Source organism: Poecile atricapillus, chromosome 1, assembly GCF_030490865.1.
Source record: "Poecile atricapillus isolate bPoeAtr1 chromosome 1, bPoeAtr1.hap1, whole genome shotgun sequence".
Classification (NCBI taxonomy): Eukaryota; Metazoa; Chordata; class Aves; order Passeriformes; family Paridae; genus Poecile; species Poecile atricapillus.
Window position 1 is genome coordinate 65,499,600 of NC_081249.1, and position 13,462 is coordinate 65,513,061.

General features: G+C 37.8%; 1 protein-coding gene across 3 annotated transcripts in view; it reads left to right on the forward strand.

Moving 5' to 3' along the window:
• Positions 1 to 13,462, forward strand: part of TRPC4 (transient receptor potential cation channel subfamily C member 4) — a 126,485-nt gene that overhangs the window by 88,102 nt on the left and 24,921 nt on the right. For all 3 annotated transcript variants that reach the window (XM_058829371.1, XM_058829373.1, XM_058829374.1), the window contains one exon: positions 850 to 1,186. In XM_058829371.1, the coding sequence (XP_058685354.1) occupies positions 850 to 1,186 (337 nt within the window). The remainder of the gene's footprint in view (positions 1 to 849; positions 1,187 to 13,462) is intronic.

Consider the following 13,462-nt stretch of genomic DNA (forward strand, 5'->3'; position numbering starts at 1 on the left):
GAAAAAATAAAATTTTGTAATGAGAAAAAAAAGTTTCTGCATAGCTTTACTAAGTATTCAGCTAATGATTTAATTCACTGTATGTACATAATACATCCATACATGTGTGAGTGTATTAAATAAAAATATTAAATACTTACTTGGTTTTGAGGGTTTTTTGTGAAGTTCAGTTTTAAGGATCATATTCTAAAAAATAAAATTCCATCATGGTAACAGATAGACCATAAAGTATGGCACAGGATAGGTGTGTATACTGACAAGGGTTAGTGAAACACTGAGGAATGCTAGTGGTTAGTTCACATTGTTTAAGCATTTTGTAATGCATCTGTTAGAGTGTTGTCAGTATTAAAGCATGTAAACCTGATTTTTAGAGAATTAGCAGGGAACACACTGAGAACAGTTTGTTCATGACTGTGGAGTTGTTTCATTGTTTGCAGACCTCAGTTGTGCTCCTAGGTTTCATATCAACTTCTACCTCATGTTCGGTGAATTCTCCACAAATGTTGCTGATTAAATAATACAAGTGTTTGTCAACTTGCTTTTCAGTTTCAAGTCAGGTTTTCAAGTCCATGTGTTTTGCAGTCTGTTGACTCCTTGTGTACTCAGCCAATGAGAAAGTGAAGCTTTATTGTGAAAAGTAAATGTTGTTTCTCTGTACTATACTTTTGGCATTGAAAGAAAGGCAGGCTGACCCAGCCCTGTCTTACTGGTATAATCAGTATGAGTGGGCTTGCACAGGCTGTGGATTTATTTGAATTTTTAAAATATCTATCTACTAAAGATACACAGAATGAAAAAACTTTACAGAGGTAGCAGGAAACTAACTCTCTTCCTTTCTTCTCTCTGTAGTTTGTTGCTCAGCCCAACTGCCAGCAGCTGCTCGCGTCCCGCTGGTACGACGAGTTCCCCGGATGGCGGAGGCGACACTGGGCAGTGAAGATGCTGACATGTGTTGTGATAGGACTCCTTTTCCCAGTCTTCTCTGTGTGCTACCTGATAGCTCCCAAAAGCCCATTGGGGCTGTTCATCAGAAAGCCATTTATCAAATTTATCTGCCATACTGCATCGTACTTGACTTTTCTGTTCCTGCTGCTGCTTGCCTCTCAGCACATCGACAGGTCAGACCTCAGCATGCAGGGACCCCCACCAACCATCGTCGAGTGGATGATATTACCGTGGGTCCTGGGTAAATGTATTACTAAAGACAATACAGTGAAAAGTATTTTGACCACTGTGGTTTTGCCAAGCGTTCCGGAGGCAGGATACAGCAGAGTTCTGACATGAATTATTAATCTACCAAAGCAGGCAAATGGTCAAGCATCTCCTCCGGTGCTTAGTAAGAGTAGTTGACAACGTAGACAAATAGTAGAGTTTGAAAATCCATCATCTGATAGATTACAGTGAGGAAAACCAAAAGATATCAAGGATTCCTTCCTATGCAGTGCCCTGAAACATATATATTGTTTTTCTTTTTAATATCTATTTTCTCCAGACCAGAAATCTTCCTGTTTCTTCTAAGTGTCCATTTTGTTAATTTGCTAATGTACTTTTAAAAAGATTCCTTTTGCTACAAGAATTATTTTTCATTTAGGGAAATAAGGAATAATGCAATTTCTGTAGCATTACTACTAACCTTAGTTACCTACAGTATCCTTCTTTCTAAATGACAGATGTATCTATTGCAAATAGTGATGATCAGCGTTTTAAAGTGAGTATTTTCATTAAAATATGCACACAGAGTATTTTTTCAGTACAAGAACTTGTCACTCAATTCAAACCAAATATCCTATATCAGAAAGAATAAGAAAATTCCCTAGCATTTTTTAAATGAAAAAAAAAACCAAAAAACAAAAAACAAAAAACAAAACAAACAAACTTACCTATTTATCCTCATAGTTTAAAATTAAAATTTTGGTCTGGTGTTATTGAAAGCCTACTTTGTGTGGGCCATGGCATCCTTAAACGTGATCCTTCCATCCTGTGATCCTGGTGTTATCTTAGGTGCTCCCTAACTTTGCCTGTCTACCCTGCCATGTGGTAATTTCTCTCAGTTTGCTGTGGTCTCTCCCCTTTTTCTTATTTTAAGAATCAACACAAGTTGGACCAGGTCAGGGCAAATATATTTGTCTAAAATAAAATTATAGAAGGAGGGACTTAGTAGTCTTAACTGTTAGAATTTAAGTTTGATATAGTCATTAAAATTGTCATCACATAGACAGTTACCTGTGCAAAAATTTCTGAAATTTTGGTGGGAATTTGATACTATTACTTCTCCCAGAGCTTCTCATTAGGATACTGTGTATCTTCCATTTAACAAACATGTGGCTTTCTTTAGAGCAATGCAACTGTCAAGGTTTTTGGCCCCATTGATCTCATATAATTTACTTCACAGTGTTGAATTTGTAATACACTTGTTTGCCTTTCTGGAGAGCAATAATTCATTGGATTTTCCTCTCTATGTGCCTTGGTAGAGCACTGTGGGAAGCAGGAGACAGGTATACATCTGCTTTTCACTTAGCAAAACAAGTGTCCATGACTGCAAACCCTGCCCGCACTTATTTGCCAGGCACCTGACAAATCACTGAAGAACCTGCCTTCCAAAGGTGAACTGAATTTTTGGGATTTTCCCTATGGTAGTATAGCAGTCCTCAACACTAGCCTTCACCGTGATGTGTGTTTTCCTTGACTGGGTAGATATTTCTAATACATTAAAAAAGCCAAAATCTAAGATTATTGCAAAGAAATTATTCAATCTGGGAGGTTTTCTAGACTGGTATTTCTTACAGACAAATCAGACTAAGTTCTGTAAGCAAGTTTCGCATTTAAATATTAAAAGAAAAAAAATCCTACAGTTAATTTTCCCAGTTTTATACCATTCAGAAACAAGAAACTAATATAAAAACTAATCTTTATACATTACCTCCTTAGAAATAAATGCTACAATACTGAGGAGGAGCAGGATGCTTTTCAGTGCTTTGCCATGCCCGGAGGAGATATTAGTATCTTTTCTGTCCGGCCTTCCAAAATAGTAGGTGGTCAGTATCTGTTCAGCTTTCACAGTACCCTGGAGCTAAAGGATAATAAGAACAAATGCATAGCTGACTCTTAGACCTTGACATGCCAATGTGGATTTTGTCATTAACCTGTCTTTTAATAGAGCTGAAAGAAAGAGGCACAATTTGACAAGGGCAAGAGCTAGTTTCTGGTAAAGGCAATTCAAAAATTTTAGTGACTAGCTCCTCTCCAGAAAACATTCCGTGGGAGGAGAAAGAACCTCTATTGCCCTCAACCTCCGACATAGTTGTTTACTTAGGAAGATGTTTAAGTAACTCAGCATCCCAAAGCACTTGTTTGAAGAAGCCGTTAACCCTGAGAATTATGGTTTTTAAGATGACTATCATTTCTAAAAGCAACATTTATATTTTCAGTATAGACTCATATGGCTGGATCATGCCTCTACTGAACAAACCTTTCATCTGCAAGCAATACAGGTCAAGTCAAGGGAGCCACTTCCGTAAACAAAGGCTCATGAGCATGGATGAAAGTCAATATTTTGATACCATTGGTTAAATAGCTTGGAGTCAGTCGAGATGGTGCTGTTCAGGAAAACCATGCCTTCCAAAATCTCTTGCATCCAAAATGATGCATTTTGCACACTGATCTCTAGTGTTTCATAACTAGCAGTTTCCTGTTCCAGTTTCACATTTTCTGTGCTCAGCTTTAGGTTTTGGTTGCTGTAGTGCCTTAGCCCAGCCAAATAATGAGGTCTCAGATTCACCCATCATAATTTAAAGCAATTCATTTGGTACCTGATTTCCCCCTACTACTGAAAGAGACACACTTCTCCACAGGACGTTCCAGCTCACAGCATGTGATGAACGTGCCTATTTCAGCTTTTTTGTTTGTATATTTGAGTCTTTTTCATGTTGAGTTTTTCTATTTGGTTGATTTTTGTTGAGGAGGTTGTTTTTGTTAATTTTTTTTGATGGATTTTTGGTTGGTTAGTTTTTTCAGTGCATTTTTGGTGATGGTGGTTGTTTTTCTAAAGGAATGAATCTCAGACAAACCCTGCTCTTTTCCTATTCATATACATACAAACTGTAGTCTAGTCATCTTTTAATAAACTCAATATTTTTCTTAAGTCCTTATCAATAAGCTAAGGTTTGTTTCTAGGCTGCAATTTAGTTTGTTGTCTCATCTCTTCATAGAGATACTGCATAGAATTATGCAGTATCCTTAAAAAGAGTAAATGAAGCGCTTTTCAAGGGAGACTATTTCTGAGGTACATAGAGATACCTCTGCATTTTCTGGATGTAAACAAAAAATTTTGTCTGAGTCAAAACTAGTGTGGCTCTAGGGTTATAATTCTTCTCTGAAACCTGCAACATGACCACGAAAATACTTCCTTGGGAAAGGATATCCTGGAGCAGCAATTACATGTCAAAACTGTTAATATTTTAAACAATATATATTTTTTTTGTTTTTCTTAATTCAAATAGCTGTGGATGTAGTTTGCATTTTGATACTATATCTCTTAAAATTCAGAGAGGAAGGAGAGCTCACTGTTGCAGGTTTCTCATCAACCTGAGCTTCAGGACACAAATATTTCATGCAACTTAAGAAGCTTCAAGACAGTCCATAGTGACCTAAGCTCTCCAGTGAGCAAATAGTAATTAGTATTTCCCAACTACGATGTAATAGAAGGCTGGATGTGCATAATTAACACATATTAAAAGTGTCACTAGAGTAGGAGGCTCAGAGGAAAAACTGGTATTGGGCTACATTTCCATGGAGACTATCAATTTTGCATTTTAAAAGTCTCTTGAGGAAACTTCTGCATTAATTTTGTCTTTTACATGATTAGATGATTACACAAGTGGTGCTCCAGTATGTGGTGATTATCCATGGAACAGTAAGTCACTGTTACAAGGCTGTCAGAACCTTAAGAAGTAGTTGTGGAAAAATTTCTCAGTTGCAAGGGTCAGAATCTCCTGTCCTTGCGCTTAAACAAATAAGCTTTGGCTCATAAGGAAAATTAATTGTTATCTAATTATTAACAGTTGCTTCACACTACAGAAATATAGGCCTGTTTTCTATAGCAGAGAATCTATCACCGTTGAAAAATGAACAGGAAAATCAAGAATATCATCTTGAGGAAAAAAGTAAGGAAGAACAGCTTTTCCTATCATCATATTTCCCATCCAGTTGCTGAGTATTCTCTGAGTATGACAGCAGTGATTCAGAGGGGAAATCAAGTAAGACCCAATTTCACCCTCTGTGTGCCTTAACTGCAGCTCATGTAAGGATCATGTTGATCCCTGTAGGTTTGTCATAGCTCTTCTTTGGTCCTAAACCATGGCCTCAAATCTAGCAGTGAGTGTAATAAGTGTCCTCACAGTGGGCATGTGCTTCACCAGCAAATGCTACAAAATTCAGAGAAGAAAGGCATCAAACAGAAAAAATTAATGTTCAGTAGTTGTGGTTAAAAAGTACCCTGGCAATTTTTCATAGTGGCTGCAGAAATAGACATTTTTTAGACAATTTATTTTGATGAGTTTTTTGCTCTTTTATGGTCATATTTAAATGTTTGTTTTAATTGCATTGTTCAAAAGCCTTCCTGGAGCAGGAATACAGTCTTACTGGATCTCTTGAACAATGTGTTCCTATCCTTTCTGTCAGAATGGTTTATACTATTGGAGTACAATGAATCTATAGAGAATGTGGATGTTTGGGATTGTGCTAAATTGCAAACATTTGTGGTTAGCAAACTGCTGGTGGTATGTATGGGAGTGTATGGTCTTGTCAGTCCTTAGCACAATGTGCATCCAAACTGATGGCACAGCAAGACACTTCAGAATAACTGATCATAGAGGGGGTGGGTACAGTATGCATCGTCTTCTAAATTAGGTCAAGAAAGTGTTGTGTAAAAAATTAAACATTTAGTATGAACCGACATGTTTCAGGGAGCAGATATAGAAGGTAGTATGGCTGGTGAGATGGAGCAGTAGATAACCAATAGTGACATATATAGCACAGAGGGGGAAAACAACCCCAGACAAAGCAGGAACACAACTTTGTTTAAGGAAGGGTAATGCACATAATGACCACAAAAGGCCATTAAATCCAAAGTGCTGCTCAACACAGGCTACCTGCAAAGACAGGTCACATTGTTCAGGTTCCTGTGCAGTCAGGTCTTTCATTTCCCCAGGGATGAATATTTCACAGCCTCTCTGTCACAGTGCCTGTGTCTAGCAACTGGTAAACTCTTTTTTCTTGATACTAGTAGCAATATCCCATGCCACAACATGCAACCATTATGGCTCGTCCTTCCAATGTGCACCTCTAGAACAAGTCTGGTTCCAGCTCTTCTGAACCAGCCATTTCATTAGTGGATGACAGCAGCAACACAGAATCACAGAACATTCTGAGTTGGAAGGGACCCACAAGGACCATCTCTTAAGTGAATGTGCCATACAGGGATCAAACTTATAACCTTGGCAGTAATATTACCATGTTCTAATCACCTGAGCTTTGATTATATTAACCTCCCATCCGTGTTCCCTTCTTTAGCCTAAACAAAATCAGCTCCCTCAACCTCTTCTTGTATATCATGTGGTCCAGACCCCATTTAGCTTGATGGTCTTCCATTAGGAACACTTCAGCCAGTTAATATCTTTTCTTTGCTAAGTATTCCAAAACTAGACTCAGTAATGAAATTATTTATTTAAATATCAGGAGACCACTTCTTCACACTGCCTGCATCTTGCCATAATAGGGCATTTTACTCAATTACTTTAACTCAAGTTGTAAGTATTTAAGGTAGATATTTTCTGTATAGATTATTTTATTTTATTCTTTGGTTGATGGTGGTGTTGGCTGATATGTGGCTTTTTGTACTTTAAGATTTGATCTAGAATGGTCTTGTTATTTCCAAAAGGAAGGCCAAAGAAAAATTTTTTGTTTCTATTATAATAAAAAAAAAAAAAAAAAGCCAGGTGACCTTTTCCTTGGAAAGTATTTTTAATGGTGCCTCTGGCCATGTCATTCCCACTTCTTTGCCTGACACAGGACCCAGGCACTGTGCACTGTTGTTCCTCCCACAAACAGCCATTTACCCATGGGAAAGCCAGAAGTGTGTGTGTTTGATTTTGTGCATGTTCTCTTGAAATAGTTGTACCCTGTTAACAAAATATGCTCCAGAGAGTGGAAGCCCCTGAATTATGCCAGGATGCTTCTTGTTACCTTCATATACCTTCAGCAGAGATCAGTTCATCAGCCCAGGTGTAATACAGAAGATCTTTATCTAGCCTTATTAATACTGAATTCTCTGGAAGGACTTTGCTTCACTGAGCTTTAGATCATTAGCAGATTGTCTCACTTCTTCTTGTATCTGTGAAAAACTACAAAACATAGCAGAGCAAAGTTGAGTTTGTCAGTTAAATGGTTTCACAGCCCAGCAGAAATATGTTCCCCAAGAAACATACTAAAAGGCTGTTGTTGATCTTGGCATGGAGAGATTGACCCCAAGGAACCTCTTGCTTCCCATCACTTAATGGTAAGGAACAGAAATAGCACAGAGCAACCAACCTTTTGTGGGAAAGGTAAGGCCAAAATTAGCAAGGGATTCACAAAACTTTTTGAGACCAAACATAGTTCGGGATATTGCCTTTCATATCTCTCTCTGACAATTTGATGTTATTGTTATTCACAGTAAGACTTAAACCATAATTATAATTATAAACAACAAAAGGCACTGTTTTAGAGATGGCATAAATCTTTGTGAATTTCCACAGTTGCTGGAAAAATGTTTTTGCAGTTGCTCAAGTTTCAGTACAACATAGGAATTTAGATAGGCTGTGTCCAAGTTTTTTCCTTAGAACCTAAAAATCATTTGAATGGATTTCAGAGGGAAGTTATTTCTTTGTTGTTTGTTTCTTTGCATGACACTAAAAGAAGTGTCCCTTAAGAGTAAAATTGCAGGTCTAGGTAGCTATAAAGGATCAAACAGGATAGATCCAAAATGTTTTTTAACCCAAAGTTGTCTGTCAGCACTAAAACACGCTATTTAATCCAAGGCTTTATCCAAAGGAACAGAGAATTTTTGTAACACTATTGAGTTGTTGCCCTGCTCAAAGTTGCAAGGTTTGCCATCAGTCTTAATTTTTGAAAAGAAAAGTAGATCTACTTTTTTGAAAAGACATTTCAGTATCTAATATCCAAAGACTTCAAGACTGGAAATACAGATTCGAAACCAAAATCTCTAAATAATCTAATCTCTTTAGATAAAAATCTAAAATAAAAGATAATCTTATTAGTGTATATTTATTAATGCATCCACACATTATTCATATGCAGTATGTGATATTTATTTCTAAATTCTTAAGGATTTTTAAAAGTATTATGAGAATTTTAATGGAAGATGTTATCTTTCTAAGAACATTTTTATTTCAGTGCTTTTTGTTTTTCTAAGATGTATTTGCATTTTGTTGCTTTGAATAAAACTTATTATTTTAGAAGAAACAACTTTTTCCATTAATGCTCAGAAAATTTTGCTGCAAAAAGAAATATTTGGCTCACAAATTTTATTTCTCTGAATTCATTTTATCTGATCAATTTTAATTCCTTTATTGCTTCAGGCAAACTGGACTTCAGTGAAATGGTTGAAATTGATCAGCTTGCATGTATAATAACCCACAATGCTTTCCAAAACCTCTCCTCCATGGTGTCTGTCATTCCCAGGGCCCCATGTGGTCTGTGAGATTCCTGCCCTGAATTTATCTATTTCATCCCATTAAAACCATGGGCATTTAATGAAATTTGTCATCTCAGGCTGTTTCAAAATATCCATGCTGTTATTTCTCTTTTATTTCTCTAATATGTGGGTATAAACAATGCAGCAAGTATTTGAAAGTCTTACCCTCAACTTTTTAATTTAAGTCCTTGATTAATGAGGCAGAAGAGCTGCATAATGTTGATAATTTCATTGTAAGTGGCAATAAATGATAGCAGCATGGAATGGATAGGTGAGTGTCTAAGAGGCAGGTGTTAAATCTAGCTGGTATGAAGAGATAGGAAAGACAGTTGGAGCAAAGAGACAAACAGAATATAGCAAAGAATATGCAACTAAAATAGTGAAATCGGCTCTGAGTGGAATTATTTCAGTTAAACACAGGCATATGGAAGTTAGACATCTGTTTTAATTAAGCCTGGTCCTCCATGGTTCCGTTTTCAGCCAGTGGGAAGACTGACCCACCTGCAGATGTCAGGATTACTGCCTTGGAGATCCTCGTTTCCTCCCACAGAGCTAAAGAGGGCTTTGAGCAAGCAACTTGTCCCCAGGCTGACTGCCAAAAAGGCTCTTGCTTTTAGGTCTACTCCCTGTCTTTGGCTGGTTTCTCTTAGCAGTTTTTCCCCAACAAAAATACTGGTTTTTTACAATGTGCGCAGGCTGGCAGTGTCCCCTCTGTTTTTTTGAGATGTTAGCTTTCTTGCTTCTGAATGTGTAGCTTTGACATGAGCTCTGTCAGTTTGCAGTAATGTTGATGCTATGGCACATTAATAATCAGGCACTGCCTGAACTCTGTTTCTCTTTCCTTCCTGTAACAGTGCCTCTATTAGACAGTCTTGTCACTGCATGTCTGCTCTTCTATCATGTCAGGTCGTGTTTGGAAATGTCCTGAAGCCTCTTTGCATAATAAAATCAGGTAGTATCCAGCTATCCTTTAATCTTCCAAGTACAAAAGTGTACAAGGTCACGGAGATAATTCTGCTCTAATTTCTGGATGTATTTAAAAAAAAAAAACAACAAAAAAAACAACCCATAGATTTTTCAAGACTTTTCCTGAAAACTAGCATGTTGCGTCAGAGCATGTGGAGGTAAGAGTGGTCTGACTTCTTTCCCCCAGACACTTCCTTCTTGTAAAAAGATACACTTCTGAACTACAAAAAAGATTCCAAGGCCTCTGGCTGCTGTAAGTTAAACCTCAACAGCACAGCTGGGAATCTCTGAGGTTTGCTGTTCAGAATACCTTCGTCATGTAAGCTCACCGGGCCTTAGAGGCATCTTCAGCCTTGTGCAAAGGCTCTGAGATTTCAGAGCACACTTTTCTAGGATAGCACTTCAGTCTCACTTGGGAGGATTTACCGAACTCTAGAGTCCAATTCTTCCAGCATTAATTGCTCCAGATGAGCCCCGCTAAGAATCCCTCTCCATGGAGACCTGGTAGCTGCAGACTGATCACAGCTTTCATGGTGAGGTTGCCCTGGAATTGTGAATTTGAGCAATCAAACTTAGGACAAGGTTTGCTTTCAGAAATGCATGTGTAGGCAGCTCTCCTGTGCATATGTGGGCTGTGTGTCTTTCACAAATGCAGTATCCATCTATCCATCAGCGAAACTTCAAGTTCTCTGGTGTCACGTAGGATCTCAGTAACTGTATTTATATATTGAGTTTGTACTTAGGTGCTTTGGCTGCAAGAAGAGAAAACTATCACATCTCTGTTACAGACAGTAAAACCATGGGATTTCCAGTTTTCCATTTCTATTTTCTTGAAAAGAACACGCATCAGGATGAACATAAAAATGATGAACCAAGAAAATAATTAGAACTCCCACCTATACAATGTCAAAGTATACTCAGAACTTTCAGCTGCCAAATGACTTCCAGATTTATGGTAGCTTGGATTAATTGTGTTTCTAATTCAAAATGATCAAATTTACAACAACTATATACTCTCTTCCACTATTTTATAATAGGTCAGTATTTCTCTGTTAATGTCAACTTTGAAATTGCATTTCATTTTCTGGAGCCCAGGAAGTGCTTGGAAAAACAGTCTGGCTTTTCACTCACAAAACAGACCAACTGCAGCAGCATTAGTCAGCAATTTTTTTCAATCTGTACATAATCCTATTATATTTTAGGCAGGGCTGTCAAAGCATACAATACTGAGCAACAGTATTACAGAGAACAGCCTCATTGCAGTCTGTGTCAGTTCACATCTTTGTCTTGTCTGGTTGTGAACCATAGAATATTGAATAGAATATAGAATATCTTCTTGGCAGAAGACTTCAATTAACCTAAAGCCTCTTGTTAAAGCATTCATCTTATTTTGCATCCCAACCTATCACTGTCTTTTCAAAGTGTACGTTAAAGAGAATCCTTAACTCTGATCAGAGTTACAAAAAAGTTTATTTCATTCTATGAATGTGTGTATTGATTTCTGCAAAGCCTTTTTATTTGGGGATCTCCTGTCAATGCAGCTGTTTGCTTTCTGTGCCGTACCAGTCTTGCCAATGTCAAGATGCTGCAACTTTTAAGTGAAATTTTCTTAAATGAAAAAGAGTAAGGCACTGCTCAGTGACGTGTGACTTAGGGGTCATATCTGTATTACACAGACTTAGGCTTAGAGCCTGGAGCCAGGAATTCTTCTGCAGCACAGTGGTGATTTTTATGTGCTATAATGCAGGTGGAGCAGCAGTGATTCAGAACAGTGTCTGAAATGTGAAGGGGATGTAGCAGCACACAAAACAGTTGCTTTTGTGACCTGATGGTGATTGGGTGTTAACAAGTTATGCTTGAAAAGTAGTAGAAGAGCAAGCAGAGACATTTTCAAGTTCATGGACTGTGTGTTGAAGGTTGGAGAGGACTGTGGAGAGAAGGGAGAGGCAGATCTGCTGTCACCATGTTCATACTGCACATCCTGAGTGACCAGGTCTTTGAAGAGTAAATGGTTAAGTCATTTAACTGGCTGAAATGGGCAGGCATGTTGGAGCCTGCCCTAGTAGCCTTGGGTAGGTGTGCTGCCCTTGTGATGGCACTTGGGCAGCTAACAGCAGTGTAGCAGCGTGTGCCCTTAGAGGATATTGACCCCTATTGCCATGCAATCATGTTCATCTGTTCTCTCACTCAGCGCAACTGATTGCACCTTGAAAATAAGTGTTCACTTTGTAACAGTTCTATGTGTTCTGGGTTACTTTTATCTGCTACACTACAAACAGTGTTGCAATCAGCCTGTCTAGGCCATTGTAGGCAGTAAAATGGCATAGCCTACTTTCCTGTCTACTTGTTCCCAGCGCCGTTCTTCCTCAGAGTGTGTTGTCCCAGGTCTGCAGAATGCTGACATCCTATGAAAATAAAAATTGCTGGATCAATCAGATGATTCAGATACTTGCGAGGCTTGTGATTATTGGTGATGACACATGGAACAATATGGGACCATGTGTCTGAGATTTGAGGGTGAAGTTACTGAGGCAGAGAACTTCCCCTTATGAAATCAGGAGACAGAAAAATCAAGATAGTACACTACAAAATTACACTATAATAACTCAAAAACCTACCTGGCACAAACGAGTAGGCCAGAAATTACTTCTTAGAGATAATGCTTGAGAAAAGTCACAAGTTTTCCATCCAGTCAACCAGAAGACCCATTGAGACAAAATGATAAGGTTTAAGGAGAGAATTAGGCTCATACTAAGAAAATGCAGAACTCTGTAGGCCCCTGCACAAAATCTGTTTATCATTTTCTAAAAGAGCAGGTGAAAAAAAGGAGGCCGTGTTGATTTGACTGTATCTCAGCACCAATATGTAAGAGATTGGCCTTATTTCTGGTGAATGTTGCCCCTCTAATGAGCACAAAGTGAGAAATTCCTACAAGAAAATAATTAACTGTGAAAAATTAAAAGCTGTAATGGTACTGTTATCAAAAAAACTCTATAGATAATAATGTGAAATATGCATCTAAATGTTCCATGTTGTCTCATTAATAGATTATAGAATAATGTGGAGTATCTTGTTTGGAGTGGTTTTCATTTTTATAGCACTAAAGAATCTCCACACAGTTGTCTCTGAAGCTGTTAAACCAAGTTCATGTCAGACAATGTGCCAGATTTCCCACTTGGATTGGATATTTCTGTTTCACTGTGTCTAGCACAATGTATGCTCTGCACACCTGAAAACAGTTTCAATTCCTTCATGTCCCAAGGGAAGGTGTCAACAAAAGACTTTCTTCTGGAGACACTACTCTTTCATATGGAAAAGGGAGACTTTAGTTCAGCATTGACAATAACAATAGAAATTCTCTTCCTTATTGTGTGGGTTCCAATCAAAATATATTGTGTTGGATTGAGTTCCGCAGTCATAAATTTTCCAGTCTGAAATGCATTGCATCTGTTGCCAAGGACTGCGTTGACACTGGTAACTTATTTTAAGACCCTTTTTTATACTTTTTAGGATACAATGAGAAAGAGATTGAGGAAAACCAAAGAAATTGTACAAGCAGATTTTTTTTTTTTTTTTTTTTGCGGGTTGGGGGAGAGGGGTTTGTGTGACAAATTAATTCCGGAAACAGTGGAAAAATGAAATTTCACCTAACTAGATGTGTAATTTAGTGCACTTATCCACCTTCCCTTTACATTTGATATAAGGAGAATCAATCTATCATGACTTGAGTGTCTAGAATAGTCA